This window comes from Bombus impatiens, unplaced genomic scaffold, assembly GCF_000188095.3.
Source record: "Bombus impatiens unplaced genomic scaffold, BIMP_2.2 scf_0321, whole genome shotgun sequence".
NCBI classification, from domain to species: Eukaryota; Metazoa; Arthropoda; class Insecta; order Hymenoptera; family Apidae; genus Bombus; species Bombus impatiens.
In genome coordinates, this window is record NT_176740.1 from 587,476 (window position 1) to 614,592 (window position 27,117).

The 27,117-nt window shown below is 41.8% G+C and overlaps 1 protein-coding gene across 4 annotated transcripts in view; it reads right to left on the minus strand.

Annotated features, from left to right (window-relative positions):
• The window catches only part of LOC100747526 (protein outspread), a 216,490-nt gene that overhangs the window by 16,950 nt on the left and 172,423 nt on the right, over positions 1 to 27,117 (minus strand). For all 4 annotated transcript variants that reach the window (XM_024367622.2, XM_003489422.4, XM_024367623.2 and 1 more), the window contains exons 5-7: positions 8,606 to 8,794; positions 2,717 to 2,789; positions 1,690 to 2,232 (exon numbers count right to left, since the gene is read on the minus strand). In XM_024367622.2, coding sequence (XP_024223390.1) covers positions 1,690 to 2,232; positions 2,717 to 2,789; positions 8,606 to 8,794 — 805 coding nt within the window. The remainder of the gene's footprint in view (positions 1 to 1,689; positions 2,233 to 2,716; positions 2,790 to 8,605; positions 8,795 to 27,117) is intronic.

The following is a 27,117-nucleotide window of genomic DNA, read 5'->3' on the forward strand; positions in this document are numbered from 1 at the left end:
TTAAATTGCCGATTACATTTGTCTATACCGTTTCAATTTTTATTTCAAAGCTCCTTCGCTCATTCTGCGTTCTTTTCGTCATTTTCGACTGAAACTTATTCTTTTAGAATAACAAATTATCTCCATTGTTTGGAACAATTGCCGGAAAAATTCTTTCGATCGTAAGATTCTACGAAACACTCCCTTTCTATGAAAGATTTTGTGAAACACTTCGTGATCGCGTGTCTTACGAGATTTAACCAGAACTGCACACTTTTGACCTTGTTCGTACATCGTAAGTTTTCGATCCCAGATTCTCGTCGAGCCACTCTTCCTGTCATTAAAACACAAACGGTAGCGAAGCTTCCCATCGAGATTACACTGTACGATAGAGCAGATAAATGACTGCCAGGGACGAATAAATTCGTGCGGATAGAATCGGCTGGATTTTCACACGGACGGTTCTCTGTTGCGTGGACACGCGCTAACTGTTTTGTTTATGCCGTCAATTGTCACGAGGGAAAATGGGTCAGGTACGATTTAACGCGGTCGCGCGAATCATCGTCGAAGAGAAGAATAGTCGTCGACGACCCAGTTTCCTCGTGCGATTCAATGGGACGTTGTATTGTTGGTTTAAAACCGAATCGCGTTAGCAGATCCGCTTTGCGATCGGGCAACGCAGTAAAATTTCTCTCTAGGTGCACGACCTAATAACGTGGCAATTAAACTCGCGTAAAACCGATTCATAAGCACTTAAATCGGAGAAAAATAATTTACGATAGAGTTTTATGGGAGTGAGACTGTAAAAAAGGAGAAACCACGATACGAATAATTCGATATATAATTATCGTATAAATTTTCTATTATTTTACACCGACATCAATTAGCAATTTCAGTAATCGTTTAACTATATTTAGATGTCGTTAACGATCCTGCTGTGCCAATTACAGGGATTAAAGCTTCTGCTCGATAGGACCATGAATAAAACTACGCAATCGGCGGTGGGATGAATAAAAGATGCGGTCGTATCTTGTTAAAACGATTTCGACGAGTAACGACTGTAAATGACGATCCAGCCAGATGTTCCTAGGTCTGACTCACCGTGTTTGTCAGGTTGATCAACAGAATAAACACAAGTTTAGATTTACAGGTTACTCTGTGCTTTTTAGTTCACTTGGTAATTCTATGCTTCGGGTATATTCTAGAAAACAAATCATTCAAACGTACTAACTTTACCCGTTCGTTACTAAAGAGCCTTAAGAACGTTCATTCGCCTCGTTAAAAATTCTTCAGCAATTTTTGACGCTGTCGTAATATTTTGAAAAAGAAGGCGCTGGTAAAGATCGGTATTTTACGTACACGAAACGCAAATAATGCTCTTTCGTTTGAGACTAATTTGATACAAAGATGTCTCCTATCTTTTTGCTCGAAACTGGATAGACGATATTAGATGCAATTACCTTAACACAAATTTGCATACCATATGCACGTATGCATTGCATCGCCAAAAAAAAAGAAGGAAAAAATTATAAACATGCCACATCGTACGGTTCGAAAAAATGGCTCGCTCAAAAAATCTACAAAACCTGAAAACAACGTGATCGCGATCCATGGATCATTTGCAGCGGGCCTAAGCCAGTCCCGGCGTCAATTCGCATCTCCGACGAGCATCGCGAAACCAAGGCCACCGACATATTCGAGTATACCGACCTAGTTTCTCGCCGGAGCAGGCTGTCCCGGCTCGTTCTCCGTGCTGATTCATCCTGCGCCTGGCCTTGTCCTCCGCTCGAAGCTTGTCCCTGGTCGGAGGAGACGCGCTGCTCGCTGGTTGATCCCTGTAGCTCGATCTACCCTCGTTGGGTACGATCGGTGGCTTCTCTGTCAAGGAACTGCTGCTTGACACGGTCGTTGGCGTCGACGGGGTTGAATACACAGTGCTAGACACGTTTCCGTTCATCGACGAAGTGGTTGAAACGGAGGATAGATACGTGGAACCACCGTTCTCCAGGGGTGTGCTGGTTCTTAGAGGCGACAGGTTGCTCGTTCGATGATCGTTGTTGGTTTCCACGTTCCCATTGCTCATCGTTGCATTGCTGGTGGTGGTTACCACGCTGTTGGTTACCAAAGATGGTGTGGAAGAGAACACCGGTGGACAAAGGTCGGAAGGGACGCTCGTTTCTGGGATCCATGTGTTGCTGCGTGGCTCTGAACGACAGCTGTTGAAACGAGGTCGCGGAGGATTCGGTGTATTGCCTGTAAATGGAGTAGGTTTGACGTTAGATACAATTTCTATCAACTTAACGTTAGTCCGGGTTTCGTCTTTGGCAGCGATCCAGAGTTATTCAACTCTCAGACTCTTTCGAGTCTAGATGGTTGAATGATGGGACAGAGATTGGATTTTTATCGCGTGATACAGAACGGGAGTGTAATAATATCTCGAATGGCAATATTTTAGTATCTTAATAGTATCTTCGTAATTTCGTACAAAGAAAATTAATTTAAAGATCGATGACAGTCGATTAATTATTCTTTAAAGAAGCAATCTGCATTTAATTTATGCTTAAGTGGCGGCGCAGAACATTCATTTAACATCGTCGAACTCTCGAATTCAATTAACCGCTCCATTGAAAATAAAAACGTATCAAGCGTCTGCCATAAGCAAAACGTATTTCACAACTTAGCTTGTACGGACCGATCAATTCGAACTCTGATAAAAAAAACATTATCAATTACTTACTTCTGATCGTTGGAGTGACTTGAAGAATGGTAGTCTGTCCACCGGGGAACGTCGCGTTCCTCTTATGTCGGCCCTGAAAGTTATTTCAACTTCGATTAACCGTTTGTTCTCTAATTCTTCGGCAATCAACCACCCACAACCAAATCATTTCATCGACATCGATCGATCAACGTTAAAAGCTTTCTAAGTCTAAAGTCTAAGTTTAAAGACTCGTGTACCTCGATAAATGGTACATTTATAACGTAAGAACTTTACGTAACAGTTAATTTAAAACGATAAACTGCTCGTAAGGAATTTTTCTTTTTGCAAATTCAATAATAATAAAAAAAGAAGAGAATACCAAGACTTCGACGTCGACCGATCCTTCAAGCATTGGCGTATTTTCTCACCGCGTATAGAGGGCACATTTGCGTCGATTAAAAATCGCTAAAAAAATAATTGTTATCTTCTCGCGAGTCAGACTGACGTCGCGACTCCATGGTGGAATGTCGTAGAATTTGTACGTGGGCGACGGTACGAGGGCAGGCGTGTGCACGACCAGGTCGCGGTAGGCGGCCGCAATAACGGCAGATAACAGCGAGCCTGATAATATTCCGCGAGGAATACGCTCTTCTCGCCGTGCATAATTCATAAGTCCGCGGCCCGTGTACCGACCAATGCCAGACAAATGCGAACACGGACGATTCAATCGGTCCTACTAAAGCAAGATCTTCTTAGAGACTCGATCTTTCGATAGAGAAAGAGGATTTCAACGCGTACGTATGCTTATCGGGGAAGTTTCGATTATGATAAAGGAGTTGGTGGGATTCGTTAATACGATCTCGCGCAGCAAATAGTTTTCAGATTAATCATGCGAATGAAAAATAGCAAAATGTGAGCGTAATCTTTGCGGTAAGACAAAGATGAAATAATGCGAATGTAGGGTTCGAACTGATACAATATATGATCACTGTAATAAAGAGTCGAATAATAATTATAATTGGATATTTGGATCTTCTTAAAATAATTTACTTTTAACAAATGATGCATTACAGACTTCCACTGTACGAAATGTAATTCGTAAAATTCTATCGATTTGATTGTTACCAAACTTACTGACGCTTCTAAAATCCTGTCAATAATATTAATGCAATTATGCAAGAAGCTAATAACTAGACAATCTTGGGAAAATAAATCCCACAGAAAGCAATCCTTTTCTCGTCTCAGAAATCTCCTACACGACGATCCTTAATATCCCGATAATCGATCCTTTCGAAATATCAAATACGAATACTCGATCAAATAATAGAAACGATCAAAGAAACCAACCTCCCTGTCACTTACCCCTTCCAATCTACTTTCCTCTCAATCTTCGAAACATTTCGTTGAATTAACCGAAGCCTTACTCGATTTAACGATCGGACAGGTGACTTGGCGATCTTTTTGCCATCGAAACGCGAAATAGACGTCGTGCAACATTTTATTTCGTATCAAAGGACTGGAGCTGCCTTTACGAGAGGCGATCAGCGAAGAGAGGAAATAAGAGGCCCGTTTCCTACGCGCGTTCACCAGCTTGTACGATCGTGTTGGCGTACGTATATGTCGCCTTGGCCTCTTAAACGTAATCGTACGTCTACACCGAGCTGCAGGTCCGCGCAACGACGAGCCGTTTCCATTTGCCGATCGATCATTTCTTGCGTAACGGATTTGATGCGAACAATACGCCAGGGACGACCGATCGATCGCGACGCCACATTGGCGACGATCTTATAATCGAAAGATGCCCCTTTCAGGATACCGATGGGTCATTGGTGTTGAGGTCGTATTTAGATGGCAGATACGATTGATATTTTGTTGGTAATTTCCAATCGTGATCGATGATCGATCGATCTTTTTACTTTACGTTCTGTAATAACAATGTGGCTTAGATGTTACGTGAATGTGATTATGTTTTTTAAACCTGATTTTATCTGTTCATCGGTGTTTCATTTGACTTTGTTACCCTGCCATTCTTCTAGCGTTAACAAACCTACGTATTTACAACAATTGTTAGTTTCTAGGTTTCTAACTGAAGTAAAAGTAATTCTTCTTCTGACGATTACAAAATCTTCTATTAAATCTTCTATTTCTTCAATCCCTTATGATTAGACAATTTTTTAGGATTCCAAATTGTTAGCTCCTAGGTTTCCAATTAAAATAAAAATTGCGTTTCGAGTTACGTGGCATCTTAAGAAATTAATATCACCGATCATATCGTAGTTAAGCTTTGCCAAAGTATCCGTATCCTTTCAACTTCGATGATAAAAGATATTCAAAGTAAAGAATATTCGTATCGCCAGTCACGAGTCTAAATATTCCTCGAAATTCGCACACAGGCGAACAACCATAAGAATAATTCGTACGTATAAAAGCCTCGTCTGATTTTTATCTCGTTGAGGAGAAGCTACTCTGCCATCGATCATTTGTTGCACAACGCGCCATTGTCGAGAGCCTAAGTAACGTGGCAAAATGACGGTCTCTCGACGACAGGCTACACGATTCTCGAACGGGCGCCTTGATCTATCGGGCGATCGCGAAACGCGTAGATCACGCGGCAGATAACATCGACCAGGCTCTTTTACTGTTTCGACGTCGGCGTTAATTCATCGATACCCGCGTTTTCAAATATTCACCGTAGCGAAGAACAAGTTTGAACGTTAACGCGGCGATTATTCAAGACAGTCAAAGGACTGAAATAGATATGACATTAAACGGGCGAGGAAAAATTGGGAAAACTATTGGTAAAAGAAGTGTCGTTCCACTTTAATTCCATAATTATTCTTGCGAAGCGTAATATAGTTGAACGTGCAATTCTTTCGTCGTATGAACATTCATCGCTGCATTTGGTTGTCCCAACATTGTTCGTTTTATTTTATTGAATTATGTTTGATCTATTTCATTCCATTACTACAAAATGGATCGTACATAAATCCATAAAATGTTGTGCATCTATTATTTCACTTACGAAACGAAAGAAACTTTTGGAACAACCTAATAACATCGTTACAAGTGGAACCAAAATTACAGCCAAAGTCGACAATCCAAATATAAAAATCGACAGTCTGAGTTCTACAATCGCCTGAAAAACTCGAATCGATAAATTCACACCTCCCAAACTTCGTCCCCCGAAACAAACCCCGCGACACACATTCACAGCGGTTCGGCGTCGAATCAAGCGCAATTAAAATTAATTGAATCAATCTCAACACCAAGGCAATCCCCCATCACCCTCGTGAATCCGCTCTGAATACCTGTCAGTGCCTGACCTCCCTCTCGATCGTTCGAGAATCGGATTGAATCGTCGCTGTTCACGGATTAACAAACAACCGGCGATCATCCGGCATTGTTGCGCTGTTACCAGCCGGTCACGAGCATAATCGGCTCTATTCCCTCGAACGACGATAAGAAACCAGCGAAGAACTCTGGCGAGGCACGCGGAACGATCGAGTGAATCGCAGAAAAGCGGCAATCGACGCTTGGCTACGGTGCAGTTTTGCCCAACGCGGCATTATTTCGCGCAGTAACGAGCGTGACGCGGCGACAGCGCGCGCTAATGATCGAGCATTATCGCACTTTTGTCAGACTCGTTTCTTTTCTCGTCTCTTTCCAGCGTCCGCCTCGTTTACCTGTCGTCTGCTTTCGCTCGTTCCGCGTCCAGATTAACCGTACGAGCTCGAACCGCCGCGCCGATTCTCCGACGATAACCGAGAATTAGATGTCTGTAGTGGTCTATCCGAGTTATATACGCGTTGCTCGATTCCTACGGTTAAATATCGATACGATTGCGATTGTTGGATGGACTGTTGAAAAAGAGAGCAGTGTTGGTGGAATTTTTGTTTGGCGCGTAAAGGGGTTGTAGATGGGCAGGTAGATCGATCATCGAGATACTCGTAAATTATAATCGTTAATTGGGATATTGGAAATAAGATAGTCGGGTATAATAACAAGGCGTGAATAAGACGAGAATTTCATTGATAAGGATTTATTATAATAGAGATAAATTTGAGAATATCGAGAAGATAAGAATAAGGGTTGAGAATTAATCGGCAAGTTGATAGGTCGATTAACTAGATATCTATAGTAATTGGAATATTGGAAATTCCATCGAGATAAATTCGTTAATGGAAATTTATTATAATAGAGACGAAGTTGAATACAGTGAGAAGATAAGAATAAAGACTGTTGTGGATTTATCGTTCGATTAAACGATTGATTGGCGGGTATATATACGTATAGTAATAAATTGCAAACGTAATTGGAGTGTTGGAAACTCTATCGAGATAATTTCATTACCAAGAATTTATCGTAATAGGGATAAACTGGGAGTCAGAGTACCACTGAACAGGTACCGCTTCCCAGAGGTCTGCAATTAGAAAGATACGTAGTGGAAGAAGGTTGTCTATTAAATCGGTACTAAAACATTCGATTATTTGAAATTAAAAGGAATTAAAGTAAAGACAATCCTTTAATAAGAATAATATGCTCCTATTAGAGTCAACCATTAAATCGCTAATAAGAGAACTTTCACCCCGCTTTTGAATCTACCCAGTCGTTAAACGGCCCAATCAAAACGTTTCATACTATCGTTAACAAAGCCATAATTAGCTACCTTAGCCCTTTAGAGCGCCACGTGACTCGAAAATTACACGTACCGTATGTACGTTTCGTGTGTATTTTTTACGTTCTTAGTTAAAATTATACCACACAAACCGAAATAATGATTGTGTACTTCGAATATGAATATGGCACGGAACAACGACGGACTTAGTTTTCTGCGGTTGTTTCAAAATAATAGCGTTGCCTGGTCATTGGTCAGAGAGTTTGAAAACACGACAACTACTCACTACGGAAAAAACATCGTTACATGCAAAGTAAAAGATTTTAATAACGACGAAGGACCTCTCCGGTTTCGATTGGGAAAGACAGGATAGAGGAATTCGCGTAGGTCGAGGCGCGGAAAATCCGCGGGCGGACACGTTTGTCGCGATTCGTTTGCCGCGAGAACGCGAACGTAGTTTCGAGCGTGAGATTATTAAAGCTATTTCCGCCGGTGAGACAAGTCGACGCGACTGGTATTACTGCACGCGTAACAAGTATGACGCAGAAGGATGTAGTAATGATTATGCGAGCACCGCAATCAACGAATGACAGCGGTCCCGTCGCGTCAGCGTCACTTCTTTTTCGCGTTGGACCACGCGACTCGTGAAACGTGTAATTGGCGATTCGCCGCTTCTCGAACCCACCCCGGCTCATTTGCCATTCGATGGCAATTAAACGTAGCTCCACCGAAATTTCCCATAGAATTTTAGTCGCTTCAGAAAGATCCTTCTGTTTTCGTTACTTAAAACGCTGAACATTCTTTGATATATATAAATTGCAGGGTTTACAGAAGAAACAATCTATGTTCATACTACTGCATCATCTATAATTTGTAATAGGCCAGTAGTTTTAATTTCGTCTAAATACATTTCAATTTTGTCGAACGAACGTTCGTTCCACGAGTGTAAATGTAATTATATAATAGAACTATTAGGTTGGCAAATTGGCAACATTACCACCTACTGACAAAATCTACAATCACTTAGTTGCCAATATATTCGCTGAAATCATGAAGTTCGAAGAGAGAAATTATTAATTGGTCATTTTGACTATTTGGTAGTTCTAACATAAACAATATGATATTCTGTTTCCATTATGCCGGTAATTTTGTATTTCCTACTTTCAAATTTACCAATTTGAGTGACGATTATGGAATTCGGAGCAACTCGATGCATCTGGGCTAAAAGCGTTGCGTTCGAATCACACTGTGTAAAACGACGAGTATAAATCAGCCAATGCTCGTATTACGTGTAATATATTTTTGAAGCAAACCTTGTTCCTCGAGTAGACTTGCAGCACATCAGCCCACCATCTGGTTTCCTCGCGGCACGTGCCTTTTACGAAGGTAACTCCTTCGGGCGCGGTGATCGCGAGGCTGTAAGGATGTCCAGTGATGTCTTCGGCTGCAGCGACCTCCAACACGCGGGTCATATCGATCCTCGCTTGAGGAACCGTCTCTGGCTGCAACAGAAACGTCACGTAACTCGTTAATCGTCTATAAATCTCTTTTATATTCGTCTAGCAGCTGGCAATTTCGATTCGACGACCAGCCGCTGATTTAATCGAATAATGTAATCGTTTAATAACGAACAACGCGACCACGAAACGTTCTATTTCTCAAGAACGCGCGACGAAGACCTAGAAACACAGAAATGCCAACCGGGTCAATTGAGATGCAATTTAATCACACTATCTGGAGCAACGTTCGTTCTCCATCGATAGGAAGCAATTAAAACGTCGATCGGCCATTGATCGTATGTAAATGCGGCGATATTTCGAGGAACTGTCAGTGGCTTGGATGGTTCAATTAAGGGTTTCATTGAACGTTTTCCACAGCCTCGAATCAGCTGCTCCACTTCGTTTCGATTAAGAACGCTCTTTAAAGATCAGGTGGAAGTACGTTCAATAACGCTTAAGAGGATCTACTTTTGTTTAATTAATTTAAATCAGCGAGCAATAATTGGAAATTAAACGAGCGAGTCACGAATGCTCCTTGAAAGATATTAATTCCTCAACGAAATAAAACATGCCTAATTTTAATCTGTCTAGCGTCTTAATAATTGTAACGTGAAAAGATTTTACTTAACTCTATCGGATATTTAGAAACTTTTCGAATTTTTTAAACACATAATCTAATGGTAATTCGCAATTGGGCGCATTAAATTCTTACTAAATCAATAATTTAAAAAATCCCAGATTTTCTAACAGAATTTTGTAAAGATTCGTACAACAAGTAGCTAAATATTACAATAAGTCACACGCTCAAGCGCAACCGGTTTAACCTGGACAAAACAGCGAATTAAACAACGATGTTCTCTTCTTAACCGATCGAGCAACTACCAGGAAACGTCCAAGCTAAACATCCAAGCTTTTTACCGTTCGTTTTCGACTGGTATCGCGAGCCAGTGTATCGAGCCAAAGCTAAACGACCGAGAAAGACAGACGTTCAGAGCAGAGAACCAGGTTTCACCGTAATTTCGCGTTTATTTGTTCACCGTGGCGTACGCGCGTCCCGCAACGCGTTTTATTGCAAACAGGATAATTTAGTGCGCCGTATACAGGCGACAGTAAAAACCGCGTGACAGCGTGGCAAGGTGGAACGAGTAAAATCCAACCATTGCCACTTTGTCGCCGATTTCGGCCGCCACGGACCGGAAACGTAGATTTCCCATCGGCTTCACTATTCCGCCAGTCGTAAAAGCGTCACTTCCCGTGGAATAACGTCGCGATTACTACCAATTCTCGCCTCGTAAAACAAAACTGACAATTGCGAGGTCATCTCCACCTGGAGACAACTCGGTGCTAGGTAACTTGTCTATGGTAGGATATTCATCTCGAAAAGTCGATAGATAGACGATTTTGACAATTTTGATTCGTTTCCAGCAAGGATTGATCGATCGAAATAGCGATAAATCGAATTAACTTTATCAAGAAACGAAATATTTTGTCTTCTTTACTTTTTGTACAAGCGAACCCTAAAGATATAGCAGTTGGTTATAGGAGTTCATCACTTCAGGGTTTCATGAGCATTTTTTGAAATATACTAATAGTTTACTGTAGGATTTATTTATTTATTTAGAATGGATTAAGCAGGATACGATGGTTATTTAACGTGAACTAAATACAGTAATGTCTCGTCACCACGCTTCCAACGCTCCCTTTCACGCGGGCCATCCTCCTCGACAACGCTGACAACACTGTCTTCTCAACTCACGACTGACTGACAATTCGTCTTTTTTCCTTAAGCTTCCCTTTGTCTTTTCTCGTAGCTCCACCACGTACCTGTTCCGCAAACGTCCGCAGCCATAGTCACTAGGCCTTTTTTCCGCGTAACCATTTGGCTGAAGGACCGACCACACATTGATGGGCCGCTCGGACCATTATAGTTTCCAAACCCTTTTGGCCTGTCGGCATTTAGGTTTCCTCGCAACATTGTTTATGGTTCACCCGATATCTCTTAGACAATCTGTCCACGATACTACATTACTATAGATTTTATCTATATTTATTTATTTATTTGTTATTTATTTATTATTTATTTATTATTTTTATATCACTGCAAAATAGATCAATAATTGTACGATTTCCTAGAAATGGCCAATACGTAAATAATCTAATAAAATAGAATAATACAACCGAATACCGTCGTGACCAACTGTATACATGTATTGTTTATTTAAAAAATTGTCTTGCTTATTCTACATAAAAATAACCAATAAATTGCATTGAACGTGATTTGTATACAAAAATAATGCTGTTCAACATTTCCATATGTATATTATCTCACTGTGCGCCAGCTAGTTCGATTTGTCGATGTAAAAAGATAGCAAGAATCTTTTCAACTAGACCTTTTTATTTTTTACATTTGGACTCCCCAATGTTGCTATTTGCCAAGAATCTAAGAGGAAAAGTTTCGAATTGCTACGGATATTTCGATTTTTTAACTCGAGTAACATGTGGATGAATTATTACAGGTTGTGCAAACTTTTTCAATTGATATCTTGCTGAGCTGATACGAGTGATTGGTAACCAGGGATGTGTGACTGCTCTCATTAATCGCGTTATTTAGGTTATCGAACGATTGGATGTTCCTTGAATGTTAGCATCGAGGAGGATGCTGTTTCTGATAAGTCTGTAGAATAATTATACACCTGAGAGTATCGAGAATCCGAACAGCAATAATGTATCGAGATAAAACTCTACATAATCCTTCTCTATACTTAACAATCTCCGTATGATCGCTTTGAAGATACCGAAATAAAGTCGGGTTTCGATAATATTTCATTTTGCATAGATATCTACGTATGTTCCTACTTATTATACAGCTTACATATACTTGACGCAACCTAATCTCTTGAAGAATATCGACACATGTACACGTTTAGCTTCTCTTTGCTTCGAAATTAGTTTCAAAGAATTTAAGAAACATTATCGCGAATAAATATTCTTGACTGCATAACATTCTTCCATGAATAGTTAATTTCAATGTTCAATGGTCCTCGTACACCATAACGCAGTATAGCAAAGCTATTTCCATCGAACTAAAATCCCATTGAATATTACCACTGATAATATACTCGACACGATCGAGGCTAATTAAATATTATTTTTATAGCAAACAAGTGACACAGTTTGCTACGAAATAATCGTTGTTTCATACATTAATAGACAAATATAATATTCCAAATAAGATACAGCTTATTTCGATAAACGACAGATCTTTTATAAATATTAGGTCGTCCGAAAAGTTTCTTTCGTTTTGTAAGGAAATAATGGACGCACAACATTTTCCGTTTTATATTATTTTATCGAATTACGTATGATCCATTTTGTTCTACCAAAATAAAGATCACAACGTTCGACAGATTGGGTTTCATGTTTGTATGAAGATGCGTCGTTGTAAAAGACGTGTCTGTAAAAGAAAGACACTTTTCGGGCAACCTAATGGTAGGCGCAAAGACCCTAACAAATAACTGTACGTACATATTATTTCTCAAAAGAATAGACAAAAATCGCGTATTTCTTTGGCCTCGATAGATTCTACTTTTCTGTCCAGGCAACGTTAGCCATAAATATTCATGAGCAACGTCGCTCGAGATAAAATAGCGATATTTTAGCGTAGAACTAATCGAGAAAACAGAGCATCGTCGATATTTCCAATCTATTACCCGTTGTCGACTACCGGTTGCGATCGAGAAAGATGAGAAAAAAACGGAGCTTCCTTATTGGCCATAGAAAGTTGCCAGCTTAGACGAAAGATCCGTGAAAACGACGTCGTGAAATCCAGCGACGACCGCGATTCGCGTAGCAGGATCGTGTAATCGTCCACGGAGAAGGAAGCCGGAGAAGAAAAAGGACCAGGGTGACCGTGGAAATCGCTCGGCTTTTAAAACCGAACCGTTCGTGACTGCGACAAAGTATCATCTCGAAACGGCGATTATCCTTTCGAACGCGATTGACGTGGCCGGTAACGTGGATAGCCGGCGTTCGACGTTGAAAACTGGCCGCCAAGATGAAACGAAGGAAAGTTGAAAAGGGTTCTTCGTGAAGGATCCGGGATCGAGGGGAATCGAAGTTCGATGGAGAGGTAGTTATGCCGTCCCGTTGAATTCAGATCGTACGTTTGATTGGCATGGAGAATCCGCGCTTGTTATCGAGTAAACTGTGGTGAATGAAAAAAAAAAAGAAAAGAAAGAGAAAGAAGGAGAAATTTTGCGTAAGCGAAGTCGTGAATTCACAACGACCAAGTCTCTTTCAAAACCTTTGAACTTCAATTTCTGTCTGTTTCTTTGATAATTATCCGATGATTCAATGGCGCATCACAGATACTCGATAATACTAGGAAGTACATACTGTTTTTAAGGAGTCAAGATTTCATTCTGTACTATCAATTATGCTGGCAAAATGTGTGCGTACAATTCTTCCTGAACGTGGCTTGCGCCTGAAAGCCCCGAGTAACGATGTTCCTTGCAATTATATTGCATATTCTTATACGTTTATGATAAATTCAAAGGCGTATAAGGAACAAACTGCACACAGTATGCAGAAATAGAAAACATATTCAAAGTGAACTATTTTATAAAATCTAACGAATAAAGTAAATCTGTACGTATGTTTCATCTCCTTAGTTTAGATCTTAACAAAAATACGATACTGCGTAAAAATTCACGATCTACTTATAATAACGCAAAGTTGTCGACTAATTGTGTGAAAACCACAGAATGCATACTTTATACTGGGAAACGGTTAAAGAGTATCATCACCTACTACCGTAACAATCCCAACAATTTCTCCTCCGGACAAACATGGTACATAAAATTCCTCGTTATCGTTTACAACTCATTCCCCACTCCAAGCCAACTAACCTTAAAAAAGAAAAATAAAAATAAAAATAAAATGCGAGTCGCATAAAACGGAGAAACACAGCGATCAAAAAAATCGGAAGACAACTAGCGACTGTCCGTTAAGGCCGAAGAAACATCGCGAGGGTTACGCCTTAAATTATCCCGGCCGGTCGTTTATTCGGCGAGCAGAAGTCGCGTCGCATCCCAACCAGGGGGAGGGGGGAGAAATTTGTTAAATGTAGATTTTTGCGCGTTCGAAGCGGTTCATTAGCCTGCTCTCGCGATAAAAGAGGCTGGTAACGGTAAAGGTTCGTCAGCGACCTCCTATACCGCTTAATCAAGCGGCGCGCGAGGAGTAAGATTCGTCGTCGCGCGGGCTTACGCTTTAGTCCGCGATGTTGCAAAATTCCTATTAAAAATGTTAAAAGTCACAGTTTTTCTCCGGAATATCCGATTCCTTTTCGTAGGATGCTTTCATCTCGATCAAAAAGCAGCATACTTCTACGTCTTACATCGAGAAACTCGGAGCTTTTCCTGCTTTCCTTTGCTCCTTGAATTTAACGATTATATTTATCAGTCTATGCGCTCGTGACTTTTATCAGACAAATTAATTCTTCTGTCAATTTACTGTAATATTAACCGCAAAAATTGGCCGCATCTAGTTTCTATTTATCCAAAATATTCTTTTCTTTTTCAATGAAAACTAATAATATTGTGCAACAGGACGAATAATTTACAGATTTGTCAGTATCGACTTCGATAATGACAAAACGCGATATATGAGACGAAAGTTGAAGGTTTTGAACGTTAAGGGTCCAACGCGTTACTATTTGCACGATCTGAACACCGAAACAGAAGAAGGAAGAGTCGGAGAAAAAATGTGGTATTCCGCGGTTAAAATTCAGTAAAGGCGATCGTGTTTCGAAACAGCGAGCACGACGACGCGGACACATTTGTAAAATGTAAATTTTTCGCGTGCACGCGAGTTGGCGCGGTTTGAGAAATGTATGGACACGGAAAAGGTGAACGCGCGAGTGAACCAGTCGCGGGAAGCAGTTCGGAGAGTAATGTCGTTGTTTGCACGAGTTGGATGAAAAATCGCGGATGGCCCGAACCTGTACGTTTCGAGTTACATACGCGTTTAACGTCGTTGAGAAACCTGTAATTTTGAATCGTGTTGCGACTGTCCACTTTTTATACATATCGAGGATGCGTTTAACGAACGAAGCTTGGAGCTGGAGAACGTAATTAGTCGAGAAGTTTCAAGTAGCGTTCAAATTGTGAGCGCTGTACGAGAGATCGAATGCCTTGGCGAGCTCGCACGCATACTTGGCATATTCCTTGTAATAGATCGATTCTCTTTCACCACCTTTTCTGGAAAAACACGTGGCAAGGCTGGCGTCTGACGAGATGAATTTCACTCGGGTGCCCGTGGCAAAAACATCGAAATTTGTTTTCATCGGCATGGAAAAGGAATCTGCAGCTGGAACTAGCTAATCCGGTTAACCAACTGCCTTTGAACACCGATAGTAAATCTCGCGGTGAAATAACACGAGCGACGTTGTTTGATCGAAACAAGCGTGCCGTTTAGACTCCGTCGTTAGATCGGCCAGACCCTCGACCACGAAAACGTACGATCGAACGTGGCCAATAAAATCCGCGATTTAGAAATGACCGACGAAATTCCAGTCGGGTCCCGGAGTGTCGAGCACGCTACGGCCGCCGTCTTACTTTCTATTATCCGCGTTCTTGCCACGGCTGAATGGAGACCGTACAATTAAGTACACTTGACGTTCGTACACGGCGATCCATGAAACGTCCAACGCTCCCGGTTCGGTCCGCTTTGTTGCACGGCGGCTACAATTTGTTATTTGTTTATACAGCGTCGCACCGGCCGCGAATATTTGCAAGCGAGTGCGTGGGAGGCGTTCAGGCAAATCTACGATAAAATGGAGCGCAGCCACGTACTTCCACGTTGCGTAAACTTCGAAAGTTGTATAGAGACTTCGAATAAAGCCAGGGATCCATCGGAAAGCCAAGCTAAACTATGCTGCGCAGATTTTAGCTTTTAGTGGTAACGGTTCCGTATAGGTATATTTATCCAAGCAAACATTTACAAACTCGGCATTCCATAGCGCAGCGTGGCTTCACTTTTCGGTGGAACATCGACCAAAGTACGTTACTTGCGCATTATATACCTACTTCTCTAAAGTCAGAAAGATTCTAGGACTGAAAATAAGAGGAAAATGAAGAACAAAATTGCCAAGAAGAATCCAAGTAACCAAAAATCCTACCAAGTTAAAAGATCCCTGTGAAGCTTTCTGCTTCGAAAGGCATATCGCGTTTTGGCGACGCTACGGTGGATTCGATCTGGCTCGACCGTTCCGCATCGGAACTCGTTGCAAACTGGCTTTCGGAGGCCTTCGACGCGTAGCTCGAAAACGGCGAAACGTCCAGCGCAACCTAGCGATCTTGTTCGGTTAAAAAGAAAAAAGAAAAAGAGAAAGAGCCATGCAAGGACAGGAGGTTAATTAAAACAACGATTTATGCCCGCTTTAAATTAAACAGACCGCTCTCGAACGGGTCGTCTCTGAGTCTCGAGACGACTTCCGGTTGGTGGCAATCGGCTTCCGGCAGCCTCGAGGATCGACGTCGAATCCAGCCAGGGAAGATCGAGCAATTATTGCCAGAAAAGGAATGGATAGAGAAGAGGAGAGGCTAGGGTCGGCATAAAATCCAAGATATATTGAGTGGAGAGCGGCACGAGCCTCTATTAAGCCGCCTCTCTTGGTTCCCATGTGCTCCACATAGTAGCGAACGGGATTATACCTGTGCACACACGATCACGGAGACGGTGTGTCCACCAAGAGCGATACATCATGGTCGGTGTCCGGCCGTTATGTATACGAGACCGCCCTGCTCCGCGTTTTTGTTCATACGACGTATTTATTAGCGCGGCACCGGCGTGGCTTTCTTTCAGGACACGCTTCTTGATTTATCTCGAACGACCGCTTCGGAATGTCCATTAGCACGCCAGGCCAGAGGTTCGGGTTCCTAACGAGAGGAATTTCGCAGCAATTGACAGTTTAATGGTGCGAATATTTGGAATTCGATCGAGTTTAAAATACGTTGATGGAACCGTTAAAAGTTTGGAGGAGAGATGAGTGCTACGAGGGTGGAGGGTTGAACGTATGATACGGAAAATGAAATGTAGTTGCAGGAAGTTGAAAAGAATTTGAATGCATGGAACATAGTATCAATGTTCTGAACATTGTGAACTGAACACAATGTTCATAGTGTGAACAAAGTTATTAAAATTTAAGCGCGATTTTGTGGGGTTCGTTGACTTGGAGTGGATAGAAACGAGTGAACGAGGAAGCAATGAAAAGTTTGGAACAGGTGAGCAGAGGGTGTAAAATAGCGCAACTAAGCCAAGTTGGAAATCGGTGATTTCAGAAAATGACAATAAGAAAATTGAAACTGTCCTAAAAAGCAAAAGAAACGCAGAGGGAAGGAACACAATGAGGAAATGGTGCAAACGAGAGAATAAGTAGCACGAGCAATCGCCGTAAAAGAAAGAATCTCAGAATATGTCGTAAAATAAAAAAAGAAAGGAAGACGCATAAAAGAAAAAGGAGAGGGTAATGAAACAAGCGGGAAAAACGTGTAGCGAACAAGGTGGCGACGAGCAAGGCGTGTAAAAAAGGGAACGAGCAACCGAATGGTGCGACCAGGTGGAATGTCAAAAATAAAAAGATATCTGGTTGGTCCAGGCGTTCGAGGATGCGCAAGATCTGGTACCTGGCTACATCGTGACCCGGTTGCAGTGTCCAGAGTGTACCAGAACGGAGATAAGATCCGCGCTACTTATGTAAAACACGAGTCGTCGCGCCCTGTGGCGGTCTCTTCATCTTCCTCCGTACCATCCAACCTTCCACTCTCTTTTTTCTCTCTTCATCTGGCTTCTTCACTCAGTCTCTTTCCACCGGAGTATCTTCAATCTCTCCTTACGTGAAAATAAAATTCAATGAAAAAATCTCGAACGCAGAAGCAAGTCGTTCGTGATTCTCGTTAATTCTTTCGAGAATAACTCGAAAGAAGATCTTTCAACTTCGTCTTCAGCTAGAGGCACTGGCTAACCTTTCATCGAAGCGAAGGTCGTCGAGAGCGAGCGATTCAAGGCTGCCGCGATATCCGCTTCACGGTCGAAGCTCGGCTCTCGATCCTGGTCTAATTAATTGCGGCAATTAAAACGTAACGCCCTGGTCGAGTCGCCGGCGAATTTACGGAAATTAGCGACGCTTATCGTCTCGTTGTTGTTCACCACCGACTCGTCCCTGTCCCCTTTCTACACGGACTTTAAAGCCGATACTGCAACAGATAAACAAGATTCTTGCTCCTGTAATTTACGAGACGAACTTTACGCGGTCCTCTAAAGATGCGACAGGGAAAGCTTTTTATCAATTCGTCGTTGCATGCAGAAAGGTAGCGATTAAGACTCGACACGGACGTGTATCGTCGCGCGTTCTAGTAGTCTGGAATATAGAATATGGGAAAAAATTTACCGTGCATCGCTCAGAAGATGACATTTCTGAGAGCATGGGAATCTTATTTACAGACGTTGCGGCCAATACACGTGCCAATTTTTACGATCGTATCGTATAGCAAAAGTACCATCGCGCGCGCTATTTTCCAATCGAGCTTCTTCCATTTCATTTTCGTAGTATCTTTGTTTAATCGCATGCGAGTGTTACCAAATGACACGAAGTTTAATATACGTACTTGGAGCGAATTAATTGATATGCAAATGCTACGAAATTAGCATTAATTTGTCGCTATTTGTGTATCTTTCTCCGCTGAATTATCCTTCGTGAGAAAAAATGGTTCCACTGCGTCGAGCTTTCGAAGGAAGACGAACGAGGATTCGGGGCAGCGATCGAGAGAACGTGTCAGGGAAGCAACGAACGACAAGATCAAGCAAAGAGAAACTTCTTCTTTCGGAAGAGGCACGTGTTCGCGATATTCTGTGCCGTGTGGTTTTCGCACGGTCGACCAGTTCCATCTGGAAAAGCAACGGGGGTCTGTCGGGCGTATCGTACCGTCGTTGCCGGTCTGAACGATCTGGTAACTTTTCATCGGTGAAAACAGGTCCCACCGGTGTGTCCGGGGAGGCTCGCCACGAAAAACGATCGATAAAACCGGAACCCATCGACGCACGAATGGCCAACAGAATAGCCAGCAGAATGGCCACCGACGCCCTCTCACGCGACCAACCTCATCGCGACAAATAGTCGTTCAATTGCTCGCGGATAATCGAGGTTGAATTAGAACGACCAACCAAATCGATGATGTCCGATCTCCAATTGCTTACAGGCTTAAGCTATCGCACATGGCTATTGGATCGTTCAAAACGTGTCCGTAGAGAAATGTAACCCTGTTGCGATCCTGCAATATTTATATTTGCTCTAATTTTTGCGATCAACCAGGATTTTCAATATAGTTTAAGAAAATATTCGACGTAAAATTATCAGGAAAAATTATGCGTGAGAATAACGACGTTTTCGTATTGTGTTCCAACTTGAGATTGATCTTTTAACATCAAAAGAAATTCAATCGAGTAAAAAATGAGAGCAGATCGTGTTTTGGCCTGTAATTCTGTAATTAAATCACGTTAGATCAAAGAGGCGCAAGCGTCTAGCTACTTTTGAACCCAAGCGTACGTACGATCAAATTACGCATAGATTCGATTTGTTTGCCAATTTACCATCGTTAGAGTTAGATCCAATCCACTATGATTCAGCATGTGTTTTCGTTTAATTCAAACGGGTGTTATGGATGATCAGTATTATAATTGGATTAAGTTATGCTAGCCGTAAGTTATAGCCGATCAAGCAACGCTTCGACGTAAACTTATGCAAGCATCTACACGGTGTAATTTCGTCTAAATCGTGATTGGATAGGTCCTCTTAGACAGCGGCGCACGTATCTGATACCGTGATCTAAATTACGCGCCGTCTCGACAACTTATACTCGCGATCTAAATTATATATACGCTCGGATAATCCTAAGTCACACTTGTATGCGGCAGATTATGCTAGAGACGGAGGATCGTGCTCCAATCAAATTGTATTAAGCTGTAATTAGGCTTAGTTCCGACGTACGCTGTCGCATCGACCTCTAATCCATTCGACTTAAATCCTGCCATTAAATTCTAGGTCATTTCATTGATGATCGATCGAAGTTACTCTAATGCTTGATAATTGTATGATAAATTATATGACAAGCTATGTGATACATAAATATAAATAAATTAACTGACGATATAAATTTCGGATCGATTTGAACGTCAGTATACTAAGAAGACCGCAGTTGTTTTTTGAATAATTTAAAGATGTAAAGATAGACAGCATTGCGCTGTACTATTCAAAGTGTAGTACTTGCCAAATATTATAACAAACGATATAAATTCCTATTCAAATTTCATTTTATAAACTGTGTTTATAGAAACGTGAATTTTCTTCCACTGGGATGACAGGTCAATTTTGGTGAAACTTGGAAACTTCATAGTTTAGCCAATTAAATCGACAAACACAGTTACGGGGTGAAAACAACCCTTGAAGAGTTTGGGATTAAAAATTTTTTGTAAAAATTAAGTAATTAAAAGTAAAGTATACGCAGAAGTATACGTAGGTGAAAAGAATCCTTAAAGTTAGGATAGGGAATTATATTTGTATCCTCCAAGTGCAAATATGTGGCTGTGCAAATAGATTTTCAAAGAATCTATTTTTTTAAAAACGATATTGATATTAAAAAGCATAACTCTCAGTGTTAATTTTTCTCGCCAATACTTATCGATCTCGCTACAGATTTTTAATTTCCTTGCCTAGATTATATCTCGTATTACAGTCCATTATGCAGTCCACGAAACGATCGATCGAATGTGCGTTCAATATTCCAACTCGTCGACGAGTTTAATATTCTCCTAATGATTATTACGACAACCCTGGACTGGCAATCGGCCGATTTCTCCGAATCAGCTTGGTCGGCCGTACGTTCGGAGATAGGGGGCTAGAAACTGATTAGAATACCAGGGATTTCCTCGCGGCGCGAGCGACTCCTCCCCTGCAACGTGACGGAATGCAACGCAGGCCGAGCCTAGTGCGTTCCGCGCCTTACACGCGAGATGAGTTTACACCGTACACCTTCCATGGAATTCCTATCAGTCTCTTACTAACGAGACCAGCCGACACCAAATGGGATCGATTTTCCATACGATCATTCGCTTTCAGCCTATACGCAAGTGTAAGAAATCACGAACAGCCTGTTATTGGATCGTGAATGATGACGAAGAACGTACTATAATATTTTCGGGAGAAGAGTGTCAAGAGGAACAGGGAAATTCAAATTATACTTGAAATCTTATATTGTTGGAAATTAGGCTGTGACATCGAGAACTCACAGTTAGCACGTGATAGCTGCTCTAAAAGTACTTACGAATCAAAGTACGTACGAATGTCTTGCAGATTTTGGGAAATATATCGAAAGTGTCGATCTCGATCATATAGTCGTTATTTATAATATTTCGATTAAAGTACGAGTCACTTGAAAATATTACAAGACAGGTATATAAAGTCTGACTTCGATCATCCTTACGATCGCATGTACTTCTTTGCTCGATAAATATGTACTTGAGATCTAACGAAAGACAGGCTTATTATTATATACAAGGTATTATAGCTCATAAACATTCTCTTTTGTAAAATAAAAATCCGTATGTTTAGCGAGAAAAGATAAATTGGCGAGCAATCACCAGGCATTGTCAAACAAACGAACTTCCATCATCTCGCATTATCACAGACACACCTACTCGCTCCATTAAGCACACGGTATTACGTCAATTACAAATCACCGACGACGTACATACAAACACTTCGCTATCCTCTTGCCGACTAATTTACGATCTAAACAATCAATCAGCCGGATAAAACCACGCGTACTCGCCCATTAAAAAATACCAAAGCGACGTTGCGAGGTAATTTACGAAAGGTTAAACTGAAAAGGTTAAGACGAAACGCGTGTTATCCTCTTTTCCCCTATCCAAGCAATCCGCCAAGATAATCCGTCGGTTTTGCAACTTTTCAGAAACGCACGGCGGTGGCTCGGCCAACTAGCGGCGTCCTCGTCCGAGATCAACCGATAATTTAATCGACGGTGATCGTCAGTCAGGCTATGCGACCTCCTGCGGACCTTTCGATGATCGCGGCAACGCGTAGCCCGTCACACGTGGAAATTTCGTAATTAATAAATCTGCACGGCGATCTAAACTCACGATTCGATACCTATCGTCACGGGGTACAATTAAATTAATGACCTGATGTCCTTATTAATTGACTTCGCCCCGGTTACAAATTACGAGCGCTCTCGCGCCGTGCCGGTGGCTGCTTTCATTAAAGCGTGGCGGATAGCGGCAGCTCGCTCGATCTTAACCGTGTGCTAGATCGACTCGTGTGCGGTACGATTCGATTACGGTGGCTTATACAGGCGAGGAAAACGTAGCGGAGGATTTGCGATCGAGGAAATAGAGTTTAGAAAGATTTAATTACTTTTAATCTGCAAGGATGTATGGTTTTTTTTTTTTTTTAGCTTTCAGTCAGAAGGTTTCAACGATTTTTAATGTGAAATAGTCGAAAGAGTCGTAGGTTCGTAGAATCTACGAACAGTTTGATAGAATTTCGGGATTTTTAGTTTACAAGGATTGAAGAACTTTCAGTTTAGACAAATTTTAATTTGGATTTTTAAATAGTTTGGGTATTTGAAGATTTTTAATATGGAACCGCTTTAAGGGTGAAAAATACACCTCATGCCTCGTACGCGGCAAAACATAATTCAAAAAAAAAAAAAAAAAAAAAAAACACGTCATTGAAACCGTAATACGAGCGTGTAATAGTACTAGGAATGGGTTGGAAAGAATCGATGACTCAATTAGAATGTACAAAAGTATCCGTCAAACATCGGATATCTTCGTAGATCATTCAAAATGTTCGCTTTCGATCAAACTAACGAGGAACGTTTATCTACTTCGAAACAATTTCTATGTCTGAGGGTTGCTCAACCCTCTGACCACTTTTTACCAAACAATCCATGGTCTGACGCTTGTTCGGTTCTCGAAAGTCGATTAATCGTCGCCGACGATTCTATCGCGATTGCTGTTAACGTTACGTTAAGAAGATTTATCGATGACGTAAATAATATGCAGACAGTCGGTCGAAGTGACGCGAGCGTTTGCTTATCTCGTGGTCGCGGCAAGATTAATGCGCGTGCCGACCGGCGCGTGTACGTCGGTTAATAAACATTGCTCGCAATAATAGTGCCACCATCCTCTAAGCAAAGAATTAAGAATCGCTCGAACGATGCTGTCTGCATACACAGGAGCAGCATGTCGAAATACCTGACCGTAGGTATGCACACTTCGAAGCGACGAACAACAATTCGTATAAAATTGATTAATATCAAACTCTACTATTTCCTATTCTTTTCTGTTAGCGTGCATCAGAAGAATAAATCTGAATCTAGAAACAGATTGTTACAACGTTCCGGGACAGATCTGAGTGGAGATCTTAATAATTTAAGAATTGAATAATTTAATAGTTGGAGGATTATTCGCGAATCATAAAAATGATAGAACTTCGTGTTTTAGGACGAACCTGGGAACGACAGACTGTTACTCTGATAAACAAAGTTCCATTGCTCTCTTCAACCTTCTACGCGAACTAGCCAAGTCACACGACGATGACTCCGCCAGCATTCTACGTTCACGATCAACCACGTTGCACGTTCAACACGACGCCTTCTATCTGCTTGCGTTCTCTCCTCGCACGAACGACAAAACGTTACATAAGATCGAGAGCATCGACAGAAGGATCGAGCGCGCTCCTCCGCGAAGGAAAATGTCGACTGAATTGCGCAAACGTAGAAAACGATCTCTTCCTTCGAAGAATCGCGCGCGCGCTAGAGGATCCTCGATCGGCGTCCTTGATCCTCGGCCTTTTTCTAGATTTCACGAACGATCAATCGGTTCTCCCCTTACCTTTTCCTGGCGTAGATCCTCCGCGAAGCGTGGAACATCGTTAACCTTTGAGATCATCCGAGCGCGAAACACGCACGCGTGCGTCGCGATGCATTCCACTACAACGTAATCCCTTCTCTCTCTCTCTCTCTTTTTCTCCCTCGTTTGCGTGTTAAAGAAACGCGGTGTACACGGTTCGCGACGAGTAACGGGATCGCGAGGGATCGATCGTGGCGGAGATCGAAGGTCCCTCGAGAGATTCGATTCGATCGTGGAATGGCGAAGGTCGCAGGCGAAAGGGATATACCGTTCGTGAGTTATCGATCCGGCTGCGGAGATCGATGGACGGAAAAACGGCGAGACTGCGAGGATCCAGAAGTTTCGAAACACTGTGAGACTGATCGGTGATATTGGCACGTAGGTGCTCACGCAGGTGCAAATTCCAGAATTGTCGATGAGATATGGAATAGAAGGAGGCTGTGATTGAAAGGAAATCTAAGCCCAAAGATCGAGAAGTTAATAACTCGCGTAAGAAAAGTTTCGATTGGGTGATTCGAAGAAGAAAATGGGGCGAATGACTTGAAGATAATTAAGATTAGGAAAAGTAGGATTATCATAGTATCTAATGTACGTGGAATTCGACAGAAACGTAGAAACGAGTCGAACATCTAAGATAAAATTCGTTCGTTCGAAGCTTCGTTCCCGCGAGAATCAAAGTTGAGAATACATCAACTATTCGATCAGGCCACCATACAACGATGCAAGAGGGAAATTATCAAGGGATCCGTAGGGATGCTCTGTGCACCTGCGATAGGGGTTAGTTAGTTCGAGATTTAGATTAGACCGTGATTGTTTAGTCTCGTTCAAGCGAAGTAACGAAACTTAGAAACTTAGCTTGCTCTCGTCCCATTATATACCAAATATACGGTAATTCAAGTTTGGAATTAACTTGAGGATAACGTTATCCAAGTTGCCAGGACCTTGAGGGAATTCCTTCCCTCGTTCGTTTGATTGATGTTAATTTATGTGAGAAGCGTGTGCAGTGTGTATCCTAAATTCAAAGCCAGCTCGGAAACATTACTATCCAGGCTAAGTCTTAGGACCTTAGGGAAGTTTCTAACCGCCTTGCTATTATAGCGTAGGAAGGTTGATGCCACATTATGGCGCTACGGCGTGTCTCTAAAATTGCGGAAAATGATTTCAAGATGAATATCCTCGGGACGAAGCACTGTTTCGCGAACACGTTATGATAACTCGTTACGTGGGAATTCAACCGAACGTCCAGGAAGAGAAGTATTCCTTGGTGATTTTTGAACTCGTCGGATAATTTATGGACCGTGTTCAACTGTATATTAAGGCTTCGTCTCGAGCGCTTCCCTTAAAAGTAACCAATTACTTACTGGAACACAAAACGGCCTGTAACGCCAAGATGAAAAGTAAACATTCATCTTCGGGACTCGACGCCGTTCTTGCGTCACCGTACACGTAACGACACACACCTGTACGTATGTTTCGCTATGAATAACTGATTGAAAATCTGGGACAGTTATCTCGCTCCTCTTTCCTCCGTCGCACAAAGGATCCTGTGGCAAAAGTAAATCTAGACAGGATAGGAGTTTATTTATAGGTAGATTCTCTCAAGTAAATTGAAGGGGACAGGATAAAAATTAATCACTGTCGAGAATTGACGCTTGGTTCGTTTAACACCTTCGAAGGTGTTAATACGGTGTCGAGATTTATAGAGGATATAGTAATTTTAGATTGCCAAGTCAGCGAGATATCGAATTCTTTACCGCGTGATATCCAAATATTCCAATTTGCAAGTTTTCTAAACGCGGCTATGAATCAAATAGATTCGATATTTATTTGTTTTATGAAATTTATTAAATTATTCCACATCCGCGCTATCAAATTTATAAACTTTAGGACTCTACAACGATCAAATTTCCGTTCTTAAGATTTCTTCAAAACCCCATCAAAGACGCTGTATATCCGACAATATCTTTGCTATATCCCATTCTCATCCCCTAAAGAAAGACAAATCAAATCGAAACTACAAACGACTGTGGACAATCATGCAGCTCCAATCAGAAGCTTCGTACTCGGACATCGTGGATCGAGCATAAATCACTAAAATCCGTGAAAATTAATTTGGTTCACGGTGCCCATAGGCCAGAGTTCGTTTGACTCTGCGTCCACCTTGAGCCGGACGCTTGCTTCGTTATTTCATTATCCACGACAGCTATGGTCGGCTAGCATGAGAGCCAGGAAAATGGGTTACCGTGGCCGCAAGATTAATGGTGCCACCTGCTCGCAATTATAGTCGCGTAGCGAGACTCGCGCGCGTGCTAGCGCGTGGATTATCTTTCTGCCCCAGGCTCCACGGGAAATTCCTGTCCTCCTGTTCCGCTTCTGTCGAAGGTCCTTAGAACGCACGCTCTATGATTATTCTATATGCAGTTACTCGCGAAAGCCTGCACGTATCCCTTAAATATAATCTATTATAGTTAGCTCTACGAATTACTTTGACACATTAAGACACATATCGCTAATGGTTTCGACATTTCTGCTACAGTGTTATCCTAAGATTTTCTAAATTGAACGTTTTAATCTTTTGAATTGCTTTTGAAAATACCTTAATCATAATTCTATCGATATCTAAATAGAAATAAGTTTGTGTCAAATTTAATCTGCTGAAAATCTTTCTACGCAGTGATTCAATTTAAAATAACGAAAGAGCAACGACGTTATTGTACTCCAAGTGACTCTATCGTCGTCAAATATCCGAATCTGTTCCAAAATGCTCAAAGTACAAATTAAAGATACTCTCTCTTTTTCAACATATACCTCGTTGCACAAGCTGCATGACCGCGAAACATTTTCTTTAATCGTTTACAACTATCGTGTTCATGCGACATTTTGTACTTGCCTTTGTACGTAGATGGACACGAATTTATGAATCGCTGTGTACAACGTGACCTAAAATCTACCCTCGTAGAGAGCCTTCCTATCGTTTCAAGATCAAAGATCACAGATCGCACTGTGTGGAAACCACGCTACTCCCCTACAGGCACGTAATTAACGCGGAAGTTATTGAAAAGCATTATGGTCTCGGTCACGTGCAGAACGCTCGCGAACAGCTCTTTTCAAACGACGGAGCACACCGTGGCGTCGCCTCGTTCCACCCCGGGTTAAGTGAGTTTCATTTAATCCCGTCATTAGCTATTTGCCGGCGGAGAACGGAGGGCGAGGCGTTTCACCTCCTTCCTTCTTCTTCTTCTGGACGAAGGCACGACCTCCTCCAGCGCATCATCTATCTTGTATCTTCTCGCTGTAGTCGCGGCGAGAGAAGCGGCAGCAACACCGCCGCCACC